General features: G+C 48.3%; 1 protein-coding gene across 1 annotated transcript in view; it reads right to left on the bottom strand.

The window, feature by feature from the left end:
- The window catches only part of GABBR2 (gamma-aminobutyric acid type B receptor subunit 2), a 351,811-nt gene that overhangs the window by 91,122 nt on the left and 239,693 nt on the right, over nt 1–20,996 (bottom strand). The window contains exon 8 of the mRNA XM_087419415.1: nt 10,445–10,505. Within this exon, the coding sequence (XP_087275541.1) occupies nt 10,445–10,505 (61 nt within the window). The remainder of the gene's footprint in view (nt 1–10,444; nt 10,506–20,996) is intronic.

Here is a 20,996-nt window from a genome sequence, read left to right as displayed (position 1 = left end):
AGCAGTGTAGCTGGTGGAAGATTAGGTTACCTCCTCATCCCTGACCAAGGGGGCTTGGACATCCTGGGTGTTGGAGGATGCTTATGCTAAATCTACTAGTTTAATCACTTCATTCATTTATTCATTCAACAAACATTGACTGGGTGCTTACTATGTGCTAGGCTCTGTGCTGGAGGCTGCAGATACAAAGATTAAAAAAAAATTCACTGGGGGCCGGCCTCGTGGTGCAAGCGGTTAAGCCCGTGCGCGCTGCTGCGGCGGCCCAGGGATCGCCAGTTCGGATCCCGGGCACGCATTGATGCACCGCTTGTCGAGCCATGCTGTGGCAGTATCCCATATAAAGTGGAAGAAGATGGGCACGGATGTTAGCCCAGGGCCAGTCTTCCTCAGCAAAAAAAAAAGAGGAGGATTGGTGGATGTTAGCACAGGCCTGATCTCCTCACAAAAAAAAAAAAAAAAAAAATTCATCTGGGTCAGACCGGTGGCATAGTGGTTAAGTTCAGCACACTCTGCTTCGGTGGCCTGGGTTCACAGATTCGGATCCTGGGTGTGGACCTACACCACTCATCAAGCCATGCTGTGGCAGTGACCCACATACAAAATAGAGGAAGATTGGCACAGATGTTAGCTCAGGGCCAATCTTCCTCACCAAAAAATAAAAACAAAAAATCATCATCTCTGACCTTGTAGTTTAGTGACTGCAGTCTCACTCAGCCCTACCACGGAGGTAAAATTATTCCCATTTGCAGATAATACTTCCCTTCCAGCCCGCACCCTGTGACAGGTGGCCATAACTGTAAAATGGGAACTTTCAGAGTGGCTATGAGGATTAAAGAGGCGAATATAGGCAGTTCCTGGCTTGGGGCCTAACTCACAGTAAGTATTCAATAAACTGTAGTTATGTGAGTCATGACAAAAGTAACCGGGAGCTATTTGCTAGGTCCCCAAACACTCCTCATGTTTTCTTACTGCCAAGCTTCCCCACAATGGTCCCTCTGCTTGGAAGGTGGCTTTCCCTCCCTCTACCAAGCCCACGTGCCCACACCCTACCCAGCTCTTCCAGGAAGCCTTCCCCAGGTACCCCTCCTCCCCTCTGAGCATCCCAGTTGCTGTGGGCTCAGGACACGGGGGGACAGCCCCCCGTGTTGGAGCTATGCTCTATGTGATCCCAGGCTTTACGATTCCTGACGGCTGGCTGGTTCCTGAGCAGAACCTAAAGCCTGAGCCTCTCTCCCGCACCCTGCGCAGGGCCCCTCCCGGGTCTGCAGGCGGAAGGACGGTGCCCCCTGTGCTCTTCCTCTCACCCGTGGCCCAGCTGGGGGAGACCATGACAGGCGCCCAGCACTTCAGCTGTTAACTCTCGGCCTCCTTGTTAACTCCACCGTGCAAACAACACAAGCCACCCATTTGGAAACAGACTGGGCCTTGCACACTGTGGACCAGGGGATTTGTGGACAGACTAGAAAGATCCACCGGGGGGTGGAGGGACTGAGCAGAGGGAGAGGGGCTGCAGAGACAGGTCTGTCCCTGGCTGGCCTCCCTGCCCCTGAGCCCTGCTGCAAGTTGCCAATGACTCATGGTGTGGCCTGAACAGACCATTCCCTCTCTCTGGGCCTCAGTTTCTCCATCTGCAAATTGCGCTGCAGGGGTTCCAGTGGTTCTCAGCCCTGGCTGAGTATGAGTCACCTGGGTAACTTCTAGAAAATACAGATGCCTGGGTCTCAACATGGACCCATTATATTAGAATCCGGGAGGTGGAGTGGTGGATTCTGGGTGGCAGTATTTTTAAAAGTTCCCTAGGCTGACCCTAACGTGTAGCCAGGGTTGAGAACCGCTGGATTGGCCTTTCAACGCCAACACTCTCTGTTCTCAGAGGCTAAAAACACTGAGAAACAAAGAGCCCAGTTTCCTGCAGAATAATACCGGTGCCCTGCTGTGGGGCAAAAAAAGAAGTGTTCTCTTTAAAAAGTGCATTCTTCAGTTCAAATTTTGGATTTGGATGATACGTAAAGAAAATAGGTCCAACTGGTGAAAATTAGGCTGCCAGAAAAGTCCAGTCTGAAAATATTTCCTGGCTGTGGGCCTGAGAGCATCCACAAGTCGGCTGGGACAAGGCTTCAATCACAGTGGTCCTGCCTCCCTCCTGCACTGCGACCCCCCGCGGGAGAACTAGCTGTGGGGTCGCAACCTCCTGCCTTAGCTGGGTCTCCACACCCTGCTACATGGGCTCTGCTCCCCTCACCCCCAAATGTCCCTTCTTCCTCAATTGACTCTGGATCTGAATTGAGGGGGATGCATGTGTCCTTTAGAGTCTAATTGTTGTTACATTTATATAGACTCCATGTATGACTCCAGGGTGTAAAACAAAGGATGATTTCAGCTCAATGAAAATCAAAGATTCTAGGGGCCAGCCCGGTGGCGTTGTGGTTAAGTTTCCACACTCCACTTCTGTGGCCCGGGGTTCGCAGGTTCGGATCTTGGGCACAGACCTACACACCGCTCATCAAGCCATGCTGTGGCGGCATCCCACACACAGAGCAGAGGAAGATGGGCATGGATGTTAGACCAGGGCCAATCTTCCTCAGCAAAAAGAGGAGGATTGGCAACAGATGTTAGCTCATGGCTAATCTTCCTCACCAAAAAAAAAAAAAAAATCAGATTCTATAAAATCACTCTATTCTAGAACCTCCTCCAACAAAATCATCAACTCAGGGAGAGGAAAGAGCTCTGGCTGGGAGACAGGACCCTGGAGCTAGTCTCAGCTTTGCCTTCACCTCAGTGAGGAGCCTGAGGAAGTCCTGTCCCCTATCTGGGTCTTGCTAAAGCGAGGGGGCTGGAAGGAGAGATGTCTGTAGCCTCCAACTCTTATTTGATGTCTGCAACTGCTTTGAAGCGTCTTCCTCATTCCAAGCTGAAGCCTGTTCCTTGAGACTTCCCCTCACAGGTCCTGGCTCTGCCGGCGGGCCACATACCACGTCCACCCCTGCTCCTGACGGTTCTTCAGAGATGGGAACACAGAGATGGGAAGAGGTGGTCGTGGGCCTTGATTCTGCTCCTCTCCAGAATGGCCAGCCATTCCTCGGGAAGTGACTCCCTAGTCTGGTCACTGCCTGTGGAGAGGGCCTCGAGGGTCACTCTCCTCTCACGGGGTGGGAGAAGAGCTGAGCAGCACCTCTCAGCAGCACTCAGCAGGGATGGGCTTGTGCTTCCCTGGCCTGGACCCGCACACACATTTGTCTCTACCTTCACAAACAATATGGCACTGCCACTGTTTTAATAAGTTCACCTCATTGACCTTTGTTTTGAGATTTTTAACAGGCCGGGTGGACACTGGCCAAATGCCCCAGGAATATAACCCTGCCAAGGGTAGATTTGTCCACTGACTTAGGCAAACCGGTCTAGGGCAAATGCTAAGTACCTGGGGGGACACAGGACACATACAAACACAACAGGTGACTTGCACTTAGAGCACCTTTTTCCTTCTGTTCTTGACTAACTCCCACTGGTCCTTCAGAATTCATCTCAGATGCCACCTCTCCCAAGTAGCCTTCCTAGATTCCGCCAGGTGGAGCCAAGTGTTCCTCCTCCGAGTGCCCTTATCACGTATCACACCCACTTGGGGTCCTGTGTCTGCTCCCCACTGGATGGGGGGCTCCCTGGAGGCAGGGGCTGCGTCTTACCCATCTCACCACCCCTGTGCCCAGCCAGGACCTGGCATGCAGATGCCAGGAAACGACTGTTGAGAAACTTCAAAAGCCCAAACCATAAGACAAAAAAAAAAAAAAAAGAATTTTTCACATCAAAATTCAGAACTTCTGTTCAACAAGGACTTTAAGTTGATAGATGAGTGATGGAATGGAGAAGATATTTGCAAAGCCTAAAGCCAACAAGGGACTGATATCTAGATTACATAATGCACTCTCCCAAATCAACAGGAAAAAGACAGTCCCTCAAGATAAAAGGGACAAGGACACAGACAATTAACAAACTGCTAACAAGCACAGGAAGAAATGTCCAAATTCGTTAGTAATCAGAGAAATAAAGCCACCATACATTACTTTATACTTTAGATTGCAAAAAATGAGAGCGCTGGGGACGCCAAGTGCTGGTGGAGGTAGGGACACAGGACTCCTCATGCTGGTGGGGGGAGAGGGGTATGGGCATCCCCAAGAGCCACCTGGAAGATTCTAGGCATGTTCAATGTTCACACACTTTCTGACCCAACGATTCTGCTCTTGGGCATTTGTTTTGAAGAAATGGCTTCCTAAGGGCTCAAGTACAAGGACACACATTGTTTGTGGAGGCGGGGAGTTGAAGGTGACCTGTCTGTCACCAGGAGTGGATGGGTGAGGGATGGATGTGCCCCCTGGAGTGAGCAGTGAAAACCACGGCCCAGATGCACACACAGGAACATGGAAGGATCTTAAAAAACAAAGCGCGGAGTGGAAAAAAAGAGAAAGCAACAGAAAAAGATATACAATCCAGTTGCATCGATGTGAATTCAAAATATATGCATACAAAACAGTAATACACATTTTGCAACGACACAAACAAACACAATATATGCATTAAACACTTAGAATGTTTGCCTTTCAGTGGGGGAGGGAGGATTGGGGTACGGGAATGAATGAGGGGAATAGGGTATAAACAAACAGGAGGGGCTTTCACGGACCAACGGCAACAAGCGCCCACGAAATGAGGAGTGTGAAGTGTCCTGAGGAAGCAAGACTGCACTTCTCTCAAGAAATTCTGGAGGGCGGTAAATCTGGGGTCATTGTCAAGAGTGCCTAGGAGAGGAGAAGGAAGCCAACAGTTACCATGGCCCTCCTCTGTGACGGTCACCAAGCCAGGAAAGTTCATAGCCACATGTCGCTGACTTCTCACCATCACTCTCAAGGCAAGGAAATCATGATCTTTTATTTTATTATTTTTAAATAAATGCTGAAATGATGGCTCAGAGAGATTAAGTCATTGTGCCTCGCTAGCTATGATTAGGCATGTCTGCTTTCCACATGAGAGGAGGTGAGTTCCCCATCCCTGGAGGCATTCAAGCAGAGGTAATGCTGTAAAGGAGAGCCTGGGCTCCCTTTCACATAGAGAGTCTATGGCTCAATGAAATACAACGTCTGCTAAATAATTCTGTCTTTCAGCCCACCTTCCTTGGGATCCCTGATAAGCCCTGGCTCATGGGGGCTGGTGTCAAGATTGGAGTCAGACTCTCAGCCCACATTCACGTGTGTCCTTCCATTCCTGCTGACCCAGCACCCTGCCCGTGTATCCTGCAGGTTGGTGGACTATGTCTCCACTCTTAATTATATCCAGTGGCAGTCCAACAAACCAGCCTCTCCAGACCCATGGCCTGGTGAAGAGAGCTACGATACCTGCCTTGACAGGAGGAAAAGGATATTAAAAGTCAGCCTTAAGAGTCTCAAACTTGGGTCAAACTAGCTCTGCAAGTTTTCTAGAAGGTTCTGGGAAACTCTTTTCCTGCTTTTATAGGTACTGGCACTTGGCCAGAGAGATTATGAAGCCCCTGGGGGGCAGGGACTGCATCTTATTCAACTTGGCTCCCCCCAGAGGACTTGGTAAAGCGCCTGGCAGATGCTCAGGAAGTGCGCACTGAATAGAACCATGTCTGTTACCCCAAAGACCAAACGGTAATTCATGTCTGCAAATGCGGAGGACAGGCCTGCATTTCACTAGGTACCTTCTGATTGACAATTATGTCATTAGAGCGATGGAAGACCCCATCCCTTCAAATCAGGTGCTGAAATATAAAACTCTGAAGTCTGGGTCCTTTATGCTGCACAGAAGCAGAGTGAAATTCAAGCAGATTATCATTCAGCGAGATTCTTACAAATAGGCCTAATGAAGGCAGCACGGTGAACGAGAGTGGCAGATGCTGAGACTTCATGAGAACAGCATAAACAAGGCTGCAATCATGGCTTCACTCCACTTCCTTCCCTGCTGCAAATTCTGGGCCATGTTTAGACTTCGGCATAACATGGATTCTTTTTTCTCTTAAGGAAAAAAAAAAGCCAATTCCGTAGTATTCATCCTTATCTACGTGTGGTTTAGTGGAAGTCAACGATGGCAGGGGGAGGGCTCTGAACTTGGAGTTGAAAGGGGTTTAGGCCCAGGCCTCACCACACTCAAGGTGTGTGGCCAACGGGATGCTAATACCTGCCTTACCTACCGCAGGTGGGTCTCTCAGAACAGTGCCTGAGACAAGAGTAAGAGTGCATGCAATTTATATGAGGGGTGACCCTAGAACACACTGCTGGGGTGTGGGGAGGTGAGACAGGGAAGGGAAGGGACCCAGGACAAAGTGCATTAATGAGCAGGTTTCTGGGAAGCCAAGTGAATTTCAATCCCACTGGGGACCTCTGGGGACAGAACATACCTTGGAGTTGCCCCACCCGAGGGAAAAGGACACTGGGGGATTTATCCTCCTCTTCTCACCCATCACCAGCTCAGGGCTGCCCCTAGAAGCGTTAATGCCCTGGACACATGGCCTGCTCCTTGCATAGGCTAAGAGTTGCAGGTGTTCTTAATAAGATGCTTGTTCTGGAATGATGGATGCTCAGGGGCTGTGGTGGGCCACTGATGGCATCCGCCATACGTACCCTCTAGGATTATCCCCGATGGGAGGTAAGGGCTCTGGGAACCCCTGAAAACAAAGTAAACGGAGGGAAGCTGCGGGTGAGGAAGGTCGTTCTTAGGGCTCTGAAATCCCCTCTGGGTTCAAGATAATTCAGCTCAAGAGGGACCAGGGGACTAGCCCTGGCACATTATTTTAGAAGAGTTCTCTTTATCCAGCACTGCTAAGTTTGCAAAAAAGGTAGTTTCTGCAGCCTGGAACAACAACGGCCACCATCGCGAACTGGCTTCGGTTCACATTTCTGTTGTTGAGGCTAACTGCTGTTTGTCAGACATTCTGCCTTGACTCAAGTCACTGAAAACTATGAGTAAATGAAGACGTTCTTAAATTTCCACCAGCCGTATCACTAACCAATTCAGTAAGCATCTACCACGAGCCAGCCAGGAGCCAGGCAGCATGCTAGTAATGTGACTAGCTTCCCAGCCCTTGCAAGTCTATAGAGCAAAATCTCATGTGCCCCTTACACCAGCCCCAGGAGGCAGGCAGGGCCGGCAGTAGTGTCATCTCATTTTCCAGAGAAGGAGACCGAGGCTTAGGAAGGTAAAGTGACTTGCCCAGGGTCACACTGCTGGCAAGCTTCAGAGCAAGAACTTGAATCCAGGTCTTTTGCCTCCAAATTAACTTAATAAACTTGTAGTGGGGGCCTACTGAGTGCCAGGCACTGTGATACCAATCCCACAAGTCTGGAATCAAAAAGCACAGAAGGACCACGGATTCCAGGATCCCCTTTTAGTCTTCCCAAAACTGCCTCCCATTTTCAACTAATTTGTGTTTTAGTTTTACAAAGGAGTTAACAGAGCCTCCTATAAAACGCTTCCTCTACTGTAGAAAAAAGGGTTTAGAAGGCACCAGGAACTTGTGCAAATGAGAAGCCAGAAAAGCATCTTGTCAGGTCTTTAGGGGGAGGGCGGGTGGGCCAACATCCCAGATCCCGTCAGTGAGCACTGAGACAGTCTGGGTGTGAGCCTAGGAGCAGACTCTGCAAAGGGAGCCCCCACTGCCTCGCTGCTGTTTGTGAGTCAGCTCTGTCGTGGGCCCTGTGGTTTCACTGTCCCCTCTAAACAAGAGGGCAGGAGGGGCGGGAGAGAGAAACAGACAGGGAGAGAGAGGATGTGAGGGGCATGGCAGAAAACAACATGGTGACCCCATTTAGAAGCCTTTTGCAAGGTCAATGGCATGAGGCAATTTAGGAGCTGGTCACCTCAAGGTGGGGGGCAGGCCCCCCATTCTGGGAAAATTTCTGGAAGGTTCCAGAAGACAGAGTCTGGACCAGCTCCTCTTGGAGGGGAAGCATGAGTCCAGAGAAGGAAAGGAATGAACTCACCATCCCACAGTGAGTCAGGGCCCACCCCAAGCAAGTCCTTTCTCCCACTGGGCCTTAGTTTCTCCTTGTGAAATGAGATGATAACCAGGAACCCTTCCAGCTGGGACAGCCTACTCAATAATTCAGTGTCCCTCCATCCTGGCAGACAAGGCACCTCTGAGACTCTATGAATTTGGAAAACCAACCGCAGTGCTGATGTGAACCTGCCTCCAGCATAGCATCCCTTTGTCAACAGGATCAATGTGTGTTTTAAAAACATGTAAACAGGAGTATCTGCAGGGCCCAGCTCTGACATAAAAGCTGGACACAAGTGTGGTGGAGAGAGAACACTCAGGCGGAGGTGTGCGTGTGAGGGCACAGACGTCAGCACACGGGGGAAGGTGGAGGTCCAGTCCCAGCTCTGCCACTAACCACCTGTGAGTCCCTGGGGGACACTTCCCTCCCCTAGGCCTGGGTTTCCCCATTTATACCATGAAGTAGTGGGACGAGATCATCCCTAAGGCCCTGCCCCGTCAGACATCCTACATGTTGTTAAGTGTGGGGAGCAGCCATAGGGGTAGGCAGACAAAAGGCACCCGGGGGGTTTCAACACAGCATGAAAATCCGGATTCGCCCCAGAAAAGTGTCATAATTTTTGACAAAGTGCTAATCATAATTGCTACTACTTGCTGAGCAAGAAACATATGCACATATTTCTCTGTGTTGTCTCATCTAGTTCTTCCCACATCCCAAGAAGGTAGGTAGGACTACGTTCCTATTTTACAGATGAGGACATCGAGGCTCAGAGAGGTGAAATCACTTGCCTGATGTTCTACAGCAACTTGAGCTCAGATGGGTCAAGCCCACCCTGAACTATGTTTGCTATCCTGCTTTTTTTATAAATGCCTAAAACCAGTCCCTGGAGTTCATGTCTGATCCTAACATTTGGAGGAAAAAAAGGCAATGAAATTGGCACGCACTTGTAGCTGTGATCGACCAATCAATATTTTACAAAATATTCTCCTAGAACGATATAATTTGAGAACTGGAAATGTGACAAGAGAATTTAGTTGCAATCACTCAAAAAAAAAAGAAAAGTAAGTATCTTTGCCAAGATGCTTACTTTGTTCAACCAATGAAGAAATAAGACTTAACAAATGGGAAAATAATTACATTTGCCTAAAATTACATCTTTTGTGCATGCCAGAGAACTGACATGCGTTTCAATTACCTGCCACGGGAAGACAAATGGGTAAATCTAAAAGATTGCATTACGGAGTGATTGCACCGAAGAACACCTCTCCTGACTGATCTGAATCCAGTTGGGATTTGTCTGAATGAATCTGAATAACTCGATTTCATTTCTTGCTTTCCCCTGGATGACTTTGGGATCTGTTCAAAGTGAGTGGACACAGAAGGCACTGCTCTTGTTTCTGGATTTTCCAGAAACATCCAGATGCTGAAAAACACTGCATTAGTGAATGGTCCATCTAGTGGTTTTGGCTAACAACCCTGCTACTGACTGTACTGGGCTGAACTGAGGTGTCCACCTGGAGGACCACGCAGCCCTGATCCTCACGGATGCCCTGTGGGCTTTAACAAGCCTCTCTGGGCCTCCATTTCCTCCTCATCACATGAGGAACTTGGTCTGGATGGTTTCTGAGGCCCCTTCCAACTCTGACAGAAGAAAGTCCAACAAATGACCTGGTTTCTTAAAAAAATAAATAGCCCGTAAATACTGTGTATGGGATGATTATAGATTAGAAGAGACTAAAGAGACACATCAACCAGATGCAATGAATGGACCTTGTGGGAATTCTCCAACAAACCAACTGTCAAGACATATTTGAGATAATCAGAGGATCAACACAGACTACGAGGAAAGATTATTAAGAATTGTTGTTAAATGTTTTAGGTGCAATCGTAGTATTGTGGTTATGTTTTTAAAAGTCCTTATCTAGTAGAAATGCACACTGCAGTATTTATAGATAGAAATGAGATAATGTCTGGGAGCTGCTTTAAAACATTAGAGCAAAAAAAGGGAGAGGATGGGGTGAGTCAAGATAAAGCAAGATTGGCAAAATGTCGATAATGGCTGAAGCCAGGTGATGGGTACATGGGGCTCACTATGCTATTCTCTCAATTTTAGGGTCTGTTTGAAAATTTCTGTAACCAAAAACTAAAACAATGCCAGGTTTTTCAGAATATGGGAACTGACTTCACCACCACTCCCCATACTTTCGTGAGCCTCTCAGAGTCATGTGGGAAGATTGAATAGGCCCGAGAAGTAAAGCAGTTGAGAAAACTATTCTGAATAAGTTGAAACTAATGTTTTCACAGACAAATGTTCTCTATTGCCTCTGCTTTCTCTTATCTGGAACCTCATATTTTCATTTCTTTTGATGTACTTTATTGCATACACACAACATCCCTGAATGTAGAATTCACCAACTAGAAAGAAGCAGCAGCAAAAAGCCTACCTTGAAATTGAGTAAATTTAATGGTCCCCATTCTCTCCCCGTTCCGGAACACAACTTGACCCTAAAGACAAAACAAAACAAACAAACAAGAACAAAAGAGAAATGCCATATTAGCCCAGACACTACTGATCTCAACTGAAATTCATTAATGGTATGACGTGATTATTAATACTGGAGAAAAAATAGACTCCTGCTGGACCACAGATGCAAAATTAAACTAATTGTTTTTAAACTGGTTGTGACTTTATCTGGATAATTTGAGGAGCACAAAATCAATAATGGAACTAACACATGTGAATTAAAGCTGAGATATGCATCATCATTATCATCATGGCTATTTATTAAACACCCACGTGTCCTGTGTTATTCTGGGACAAGGTCTTTCAGGGTGCTGGAAAGACAGAGGCAGAGAAGAGGCCCATGGAGACTGGCCCTGACTCTGCTTCCTGTGCCCCATCCACAAAGATGTGAGGCTTGGCTGAGGCTGTTTGGCTGAGGACCAGAAGGAGGCTGTAGGCCGGTTAGTATTTCTTATTAAGGACAGAGAACGTTTTTGTAAGTTCTTCCTGAGTGGTGACGTCAGCCCCAATTATAACTGGGCTATGGGGCAGCACAAAATTAAGCTTCTTGAGCCAGCAAGACCTGACTAGTGTCACAGGCAGCTGAGCATCCCTCATTAGGGACCCCGGGGGCTAAAGATACGGTCATCTGCTGCATCTGCCTGGCTGGCTGATATGGAGCGTCCATATGCTGGGCTAAATAAAGCGGGGACATAAACAGGGGGTGTAGTCTCTCTTTGCTAATTTACGGTCCACCTAAAATTCTGCAACCGTGCAAGGAAACTGACACACGGTATATCAATGAATCTTTATGACAATTGGAGTGGAAAGAAGGATGATCCTGATTTTACAGATCAAGAAACTGAGACCGACAGAGATTATGCACTTTATTTAAGGTCATACGGAATTCAAATCCGAGTTCGATTTTAATGCCCACACTATTTCACTATAGCATGTTGCTTCTAATCCAGAAATAAATTCCTTCCTATCTTTCCATTAATGTGAAATTAGGAAAAGAAATCATCTTAAAGGTACACTGCTTTACTCACATTACACTTTTGCACCATCAGGTAGAAGCACCGACAATACTTCAATCCCACTCAATTCTTGACAATACTTTGATCCCACTCAATTCTCAGGAGAAAGAGCCAGAAAGCATCCTCCCTTGGTAGAAACCCAAGCCTGAGGCCCTGCGGCTCTCGGAACAAAGAGAACCACTCAAGCTGTTCTCAGCACAAGAAACACCTTCTCAGACCACGTCGACACCTTTTAGAAATCCTGCAGACGGCTGCGAGTAGTATCAATTTGAAACTGACGCCCACCAAATTCTATATTCAGGTGACAGTAAGCAATTCCCTGGAGTGTGAAAACACTTCAGCGTAAGGTGAGACAGGAGCTGTGATTCCATTTCTAGGGATGATTGAAAAACACAGAACACTTTCCCAGAGGATCACTTTTATGCAAATGGACAGCTTGGCATGGGTGGGAAAGACGCAGACAGTGTCCACAGCGGGACTTTTCTTTGACGAACGCAGCGATCTGACTAATTCACCCATCTCCTGCCAAGCTTTGAAGAATTCCAGAGACTTCTAGATATAAAATTGGACAAACTCTGCAGAATCTTTATTAGCTACATTAAAAAGTATATGGAATGGTATTCAAAGCTGGGATGGAATGACACTGAAGTGGAGTATGGGGTGAGGCTGAGAAAGAATCTCCCTTTATTTTTTTCCCCCTTTTTTAGACAACACTAATTAGTCTATCTTTGAGTTAAGACCTGTCATATTTCATTTTACTCACAATAACTATTTTCACTAACAGTCGCTCCTCCCAGCTCCTTCATTTCTCAGGTTAATACAGTGGAAGGAAGGAGGCCAGCGTCTGAGCATCACAAACCTGGGCTAAGTGCCCCCTTCAGCAAGTTTCTGAACATCTAAGATATGGACCCAGCACAGCTTTGGTCTATGCAGGCACTCCATAAATGGCACTGGCAATTTTTACTTAAAGACATTTAAGAGCAGAGGGCTGACATAAAAAAGATTTTAAGGACCAGGAAGCATTCTAACCCTTGGGAAGAGATTGTCCACATCACACGATTTCAGCTGGCAGCAGGGTAAACTGTTGGCCTTTATCCAAGGTGCCCTCACCTCTCAGACACATCAGCCCCCAAGGGACTGAGTTCCTGGACCACACGAGCCACTGTGTGTCCCACCAATGGGAGAAAGCTGAGGGCTCTGTGACTGTGGGAACTGAGTCATGATGGACACGCAGTTGGGTAACTGGCTGTGCTGAGGGTCTGCACCAGAGGAGAGGCCGGGAAGCTCTGGGAAGCCCCCTTCTGAGGAGAGGCCAGGAAGCTGTGGGAAGCCCCCTTCTGAGGAAGACGCATCACGTGCTTCTTTCCTCAGGGAGTTACCATGGCACCCGTTGGATCTGGCCGATGAAGGCAATTCTGCTACCCTGATCACGGCTGACTGGACGGGGTCCACTGTCCCAGCCAAGCCAACCTTGATAAGACGGGACACGAGGAAGGCCACATGGCAATCAGGTGATTTTCACGAAATTTTGCCAGCTAAGTGTCTTCCATATTAGAAAGTGGTCAAGTCACACAACCTTCCACAAGTGTTTTCCTACCCTGGGCTGGGTGCGCTTCTAGGTGCTGACTCCTACTCTGAGAGCTTGATATGTGATCAGGAGGGGCAGGCAAAACAAGTTCACCAATAAAGGCATAAAGTAATTTCAGTTAGTGGAGAATGCCGAGAACATAAATAGGGGGTGACTGGCCGAGGGAGCGGATCCATTGTGCAGTCAGGAAAGATCTCCCTGCAGAGGTGAGGGGAGAGCTCAGGCCTGCTGGCAAGAGACAGGCACTCCAGCCAAAGGGAAAAGCCAGGACAAGGCCCTCAGGTGGGTAAGGGACAGAAAGGAGCCAGCGAGGCAGTGGGGAGGCGGGTGGAGCAGAGCACATTCGACCTGGAGGCCAGGACAGGGCCCTGGAGGTGATTCTAAGGGCAGTGAAGAGCCCGGGCAAGGGGGGGAGGTTAAACAAAGCAGTATTATGATCTGATTTAAGGTTTGAGAAGATCGCTCTGGCTGTCGGATAGAGAATGGACCGTCGCGCGGCAAAGGACAAAGCAGAGAAACCGTTGGGGTTCTGGCAGCCGGTCATCCAGGTGTGAGGTGACAGCGGCTTAGGCTAGGGTGGGGCCAGGTTCTCTCTCTCGCCAGCTCAGAGCGCATCGCCAAGGGGGCTGAGCACTGTGGCCTGAGCAGTAGCGGACTTCCATTCTACTCCTGCCATCCTGTGTGCTGGACACTGGTGTGCTGCCCCACTGCCCCTTCAGGATGGAGACACTCATTTCCCCTGGGAGCTCCCCAAAGGGAGCTTTGTCAGTTAAGCTTATGTCCCCTCCCTGGGGGGCAGCCTACATCCCATGGTCATTGTGAAGGGATAGTTCTAGCCTCCTTGCCTCAATTCAGGACGACTGTGAAGGACCATGGGATCCAGAGGTCCCCGTGGGACGGCTGAGGCCGTGACGGCAGCTGCATCCCATTCCCACTTGTGCCTCTGACCGATCCCGCCTCACTCCCCCTCTTCCAAGTTTGTTCCTGAGAGCACTCCCTGATAAACTTCCTGTATCTCTGTCTTAGATCTGTTTCCTGGGTCACCCGACCTAAGCCACCTGCCATCAAAGGTCACTGGGACTCCGTCTTTCTTGCAGCCTGAAGGAGCCTGAGTGATAAGGCGGCGGGAAGAGAGGCGATGAATTCTGAGTGAAGCCCAGGCAGCAACGAGGCTGCTTCAGCTCCACTGTGGCCTGGCACCTCAGCCAGGGAAGCCGGGCCGGCTTTGGTTCCTTAAACCCCAGCTCGAGCAAGGATTTGTTTTTGCTCTTCTCCCCACACACACACATTCTTTAAGTACATATAGAGGCTGTGACTCTCCTCAGGCTTTTGCCGTGCGTGATCCCAGGGCTGTAACTGAGGACCATCAAATCCACTCGAGAACAATCCATGTGACGCATTAAATTCCAAAGCAATGGAGTTTGGTACTCTGGCTGGGGTGGTGGCTGCTATCTGTCTGCTGGCTCACAGTCCACACTCAGTCTTCTAGATCCTCCTCTGTGCTGCAGGGGCTCAGAGCCCCGGAACCACATTTCCCAGAATCCCCTGCCAGCTGGCTTCCATTTAGGTTCTGCTAATAAGAAGCGGTCATGGGAGATTGGAAAGTACACATAAGGGAAAAGCTATTTTTTTCTGCTTTGGTAGCAGCAGCAGGAGCTCCGGGGGCCCCAGCAGCCCTGCACTGGCAGTGGGGGGGCTCCGGGCTGACTGCTCAGTGGCCGGGGCGGGGTCCCAACAGCAGCAGAAACAGCGGTGGCAGGAGCCTCAGAGGCCAGTGTGCTTGGGTCCCCATTATTTTATTTGCATTCCAAATCTGCTCTGTGGTCACCCCCATAAACTCCTCGGAAGTCAGAATCCATTATCCATCAGCATGCAGTGAGGAAGACAGAAACCACTTCGGGCATTTCAGAGGCAATGGCAACACCATCTCCCTTTTCGTTCCTCCAGCCCAAGGGGCTTAGTAGCTTTCTGTAAATACTTATCTCCTGCGACAGCACCTACCTGTTTTGCTCCTCCATCCCTTCTACAAAGTTCTCACCAGTTCCCTGTATTAAATCTCCCTTGAAAAGCCCGAAGTGCTTTTCATTTTCCTGACTGCATGCTGATTGATAACGGCTTCCAGCTTCTGAGGAGTTCACAAGAATGACCACAGAACTGATTCAGAATGCAAATAAAATAACGGAGGCAAAACCCCAAGTGGATCATTTATGAGGACTTTTTTTTTCCCCGAAAGAGATGTTGCTAATATCAAAGAAAGGAGTCTGTTTCATAAAAAGTCAATTCAAAATAACAGTGCAGGTTGAATTGGGAGCAATAAGGCTGCGTTTTCTTTTTCAGAGAACTCTTCAGAATGCATAGGATAACACAGAGAAAAAAACTTAAGTTTCAACATTCACCAGACAAGAGTAAATACTGCCATCGGTGTGATCGTGGACAGTCACTGAATATTTCTGGGCATCAGTTCTCCTATTTGAAAAATGGGAAGAACAATACCAACTTCTCAGGATCGTTTGTGAGAAATGAAGAAGACAATTATGAAAAGGCATAACCCAGAGTGGCCGCACATAAAGGGCAATTCTTATCATTCCTCCAGGCAGCTGAGTTAGCAAAATTCCACCTGATGTCAGCTCAGAATCCCCAGAAAAATCAGTGGGGAGTAAAGTGTACACCAAAGATTCCAGCAGGCGGTGGGATTCAGCCGCCACCTCTTGGAAAAATCCTTCTGTTTCCATTGTTCATCTTTAACGTGTCCCTACTAAGCACGAGCAAAATTTATTCCAACAACAGTTTAGGAACTGTACCGGTCAAGCCCTACATTGGAACTTCCTTTTTTGGTCTCTTCTAATGTCACAGGGGAGGGCAGTGAGGGCCCGCCCTGCCCCAGAAAATGATCTGCTGTTGGGCAGAGCAGGAGGCCACGCAGAGGGAAGACTCTTGGAGCCCTGTGCCCACTGAGGGACATAGTCTCTGCAGATCATGGTGCATTTAGGGAAGGGCTTCCATCCTTATATGACTTCAACTGCACTCTGATCTCTGGGCAGCCATGTTTGTCTTTGGGAGGTGTGAGCACGCATGCTCATCTGAGTATTTGATTTGTGCTGGGGGGGAAACAAGATCTGCTCTGACATGTCATACAGGCAGTGGAATCTCTAAGGAGATGGAAGGGCGATGGGGGACGCTGGTTGGTGTTGCTGGATGGGGAAGCATATCACTGTCTGTGTGGATGTTTCAAGCCCACCTTGGACCATTCTGCTGCCAACCCTCTGCCCAGGACAACGCTGGTCTCAAATGAATAATGAGGACTTTGAGAAAACATTGGGGTTAGATTGCTGGTCATATTTTCCATACAGGGTAGAGATCTTCATCATGTTGGCTTGAAGAAGAAGGTGCCCTCCGTTTCCCAAGGGATGGCAGGACTTAAAAGGGAAATACCAAACAATTGGGTACATCCACCCACATGGTCTGCAAAGGTGAAAAATACTCTTTTTCTCTGCATGTCCCCTTGGGCTATAGGACAGTCACATTTTGCATACTATTTAAAATATTTTCTTACATGAAAATGCTTTTGATAGACCCAAGCCTTGAGGAAGGTTCAACGTGTCCAATGAGTCTTGAGCAGCAGGTTTGCAGGGAATTAAGAGGAGGGGCAGGATGGGAAGCGTGGCCCACACCACTGCCACCCTTCTGCTGATGGCAGTAAATGGAGGGGCATCCTTCCGAGAAACTGTGATCAGACGGCCCAAAGGGTTCAAGTCGTGACCAGCCACAAAGCAAGTGGTGGCCTAAGGCAGGGATGGGTGCAGTGGAGAGGAGTGGGGACCAACAGGAGATGGCTGGACGGATGGCCCAAGACGGGCAGGACCAACTCCCTCTTTTTCCAGTTATAATACAAGAGTCAAGACTGTTTAGAATAGAAAAATATCAGAAATCAAGGAAATGTCCAAGAAATAGGGCAATAGCGAAGTAAACTGTGATAGACACACAATGAAATATTATGACACATGCATTCAATCACCAGCACTGTTGAGCACCTAACGTGTGCTGGGCACGTGCCAGGCAGGCATCAGATAAAGAGTGAGCAAAGTTAACATGGTCCTAGATTGCATGGAGCTTGCAGTCAGGTGGGAGATACAGACATTAAACAATAAATACACTGATAAATATATATATAATTACAAACCACAATAAGTGATATGAAGGAAAAGAACAGGGTGCTATAAGAGAGAACTACAAGACCTTAATTTAGACTGGGGGTCAAGGAGGGCTTTTCTGCGGAGGTGGCATTTGCACTGAGACCTGAAGTAGTCAGCTAAGAGCAAGGGAGAGAGCGTCCTAGGAAGAGAGATTGCAAGTACAAAGGTCCTGAGGCAGGAAAGAGATTGGGAAATCAAAGGAACTGAAACAATGCCAGTCGAGCTGAAAGTGCTAACTGAGGAGGAGACGAGCACGGAATGTGACTGGCAAGGCGGACAGGTGCAAGGGGAGGCAGAACCTCACAGGCTGCATCAAGGATGCTGGGCTTAATTTTGAATGTGAAGGGAACCACTGAAGGGTTCTGATCAGGATGTGATTTTATCTAGGTTACGCAGACTTGAACATTACATTACAAAAGTTATAAAGGATTGGAAAAACCGATATTCTGATTGTGCCAGACACTGGCTAGTTGTTCACCAAATCCATTTCCTTTTCCTCCTGGGCACACGGTTAGATTGCATTTTCCAGCCTCCCTTATAGTTAGGCGTGGCCAGGAGATATTTCTAGCCAATGGAATGTGGGTAGAAGTGGCATATGGTACTCCAGGTCTGGCCCATGAAAACCTCCCACAAGCCCCTTCATGCTCCCTCATTTCCCCCATCTGGCAACCAAAGTCACCGGATCCATCAGACAACTCCAAGGCCTAAGGAACAGTAATGACCGAAGATGGAAGGGCCTGGGTTCATGAGTCATCATGTGGAAAGACTGTCCACCAACCAGAAACATCTACTTTGGACGTTGCATAATAAATAAATAAATAAATATTTACTGTGTTAATCCACTAAGATTCTGAGATACCTTTGTTACAGCAGCTAGTGTTATTTATCCTACCTAATACTGTAATGGAAGTAAAAAAGACAGGATAAAAATTGTATATACAGTACGTTCACAATTACATAAAAATCACTCCCCCTAAGTAAAAATGTTAACACTGGTTGGTCCTGGGTTGTTTGATTATAGCTTTTTCTTCTTTTTACTTTTCAATATTTTCCAATATCCTTTAATGAGCATGTATTATTTTAATAACAGGAAAACTTTACTGAAAACTTTTTTTGAAAGGATGTTATGAGGAGGCCCATTTTTTTTTACAGGCAAAAATAGCAACATCATCACCAACAAAATAATACTCCCTCTTGGAATAGATTAATTTTTACTGACAGCTTTGCGTTTTCCTGAATAAGAGCCAGAGTTCTGAGCAAGCACAAGCACATTCTCCTCCACTTAGAATACTGGAAAAGCAAAGAACAAGGGCCTGCAGACGTAGATCCAGGCTGCGTGGCCATTTTCTAGAAGGGAACCTGGGGCAAGTCCCTTCTCATCTCTCTTCTCAGGTTTCCCTCTGCAGAACATGCGGAGATAACATTCTTGAAGTTAGTTTTAGCTCTACTGAAACATTTGTGTTTGTTATCTAAGATTTTGTTTTCTGGGGTTCTCCTTTATTAGTAAATTCTCAACAACAACCCCAATGGGATGGACTATGTATTATTATTATCTCCATTTTACAGATGAGGGAGCTGAGAGGTTAAGAAATTTGTCTATGGTCACATAACCAGTAGGCAGTAGAACTATAACTCACACCTTCTAACCACACGCTATCCTGCCTCCCTTCGCCAGAACCAGTCACTGATCAGAAAATGAGCTCTCTGCAGTGGGTGAGAGAGAGTCCCAAGCAGCCTTGGTCTAGGGAAGGAGTAAAGATAGAGTAGGAGGTAGGGAGAGGAGGAGGAGGGAGGGTAGCTAGGCAAGGATGTGTTGGTAAATGTGTAACTGGCTCTTTGGGGGGAAAAATGGCAGAGGGGCTCTGATTTGTAATGTTTGCCAATTTCCATGGTGTGAATACTCCCACCAAGGCAGATTTCAAGCTACCAACCATTTAACAACTGGCACACCAATTCCTGATCATTTAACAACTGGCTCTTGGCTCTCTCGGGAGCCTGTAGGAGCCGGCTGCAGCACGCTAGGGACCAAGCCAGTCCTCTCTGGCTTCAATGTTAGAAATGTGAAGAGGAATGCAAAATGCCTAGTTTTCACTTGCGCAAGGGGTGGGGGAGACTGTCTTCCCAGAAATGGGGGAGGGGGCTTCAAAGCAGAGTGGGAACAGCTGGAGAGAAGGGGCTTGTACAGTTATCTACCAATTATCTCAGCCCGCACGCTGCCCTCTCCACTCTGCTCCTGGATGCTGGGGCTGGGACTCTGAGTGGAAGGCAGCAGAAGGGGAGAAGGACTCAGGCATCCCTGTTTTCCTGCTCCCGTCAGGGTCCTGCCTCCAGCCCCTTTTGGTACTTCCAGCACCCGTCCTGCTATGCCCCCTTGGAGGTGCAGGCAGCAGCTGGGCAGTGCCCCTCCTTAGACATCTGAATCCTACCTGTGTGGGCCTTCTTCTCTGAGCTCCTAGGTTCTGGAAACCTCACCTCTTCCTTTCATTCTTCTAGCCCTAGGGGTGGTAACTGTTTCTTTCAGCAGTTGGTATTTCTGGACCGCCTCAGTGTTCCCTTTATACTTCTTTATCCTTCCAACACCTATTAAACAATTCCCAGTGTTAAATCCCCTCTGCTTGAAATGCCTAGTTAGGTTTCTGTTTTTCTGACTGGACTCCCATCCTCTCCATCTACCCTGTGGTCACTATGAGGACTTGGTCCTCCAAGCACAAGCCCTGTATGTCAGGCCCGAATTAAAATGGCCTTCCCCACTCATGTCCTCGACGGCGCCCCCGACCTCGGGGGTGCTGAAGCTCCTTCCTCCACACCCAGAACTGCATGTTGTAATTGCCTCCCGCTGGGACGGAGTCCCCCACGCCCCCATCTCCATCCCCTCCCCACCCTAGGGCAGGAAAGTGTTCTCTCCTCTTTAAGGCTGGGAAGGAGCAGGAGTTCAGGACTGCTCGTTAAATTGCATGGAGCGGAGTTGAATGAACTGGGTTCCCTAGTTTTGGGGGGCACTGGAGCAGGATCCTCAGGAGGAGCTATCAAGGAGAAGGAGAAGGACAGAGAAGGACACCGGCCAAGAGCAGATGCTCAGTTAGCTCCGCAGTGTGAGGGGGACCAAGAGATGAGCAGCAGCCCAAGGCAGAGGAGCTGGTCATCGCGGAGACCCAAAGGCCGCCACAGGTCGGGAGATCAGGACGCCCCTGGGGGATGTCAGAATTAGGGTCTGTGTCTTCTGGTCTGATGATGTTTGCTGAGACTGTTTCTTTACAGTTAAGCCAGAAAGGGCTCTGGGCTTAGAGTGGGAAGTACAGGGTTCCAGGCCCAGTTTTCTCATCAACTCCGTGTCCCATAATTATGGTCCTTCCTCTCTCTGGGCCTCAGTTTCCTCACGGATAAAATGAGGGGGCAGGTGCCATATACTGTGTTTGCTGAGTGCTTATTCGGGACACAGTGTGCTGATGCTAGACCCTGGGGAGTCGTAATGACTAAGCCAAAATCCCTGTCTTCTAGAAACTCCCAGTCTAATGGAGGTGACAGGTTAAAAAATATACATATAAGGCAGTGTGACTATTGCCAGGACAGGGTGGGTACAGAGGGTTGTGGGAGCACAGAGGAGGGGCACCTCTCTTGTGAGGAGGTGGCTTGGAGGAGACAGGGAAGAATGAGTGTGAGTTAGCCAGGCAAAGA

The sequence above is a fragment of the Ceratotherium simum genome, chromosome 29 (assembly GCF_057802395.1).
Source record: "Ceratotherium simum simum isolate JZ-2026a chromosome 29, ASM5780239v1, whole genome shotgun sequence".
Classification (NCBI taxonomy): Eukaryota; Metazoa; Chordata; class Mammalia; order Perissodactyla; family Rhinocerotidae; genus Ceratotherium; species Ceratotherium simum.
This window is presented reverse-complemented; position numbering and strand designations above follow the sequence as displayed.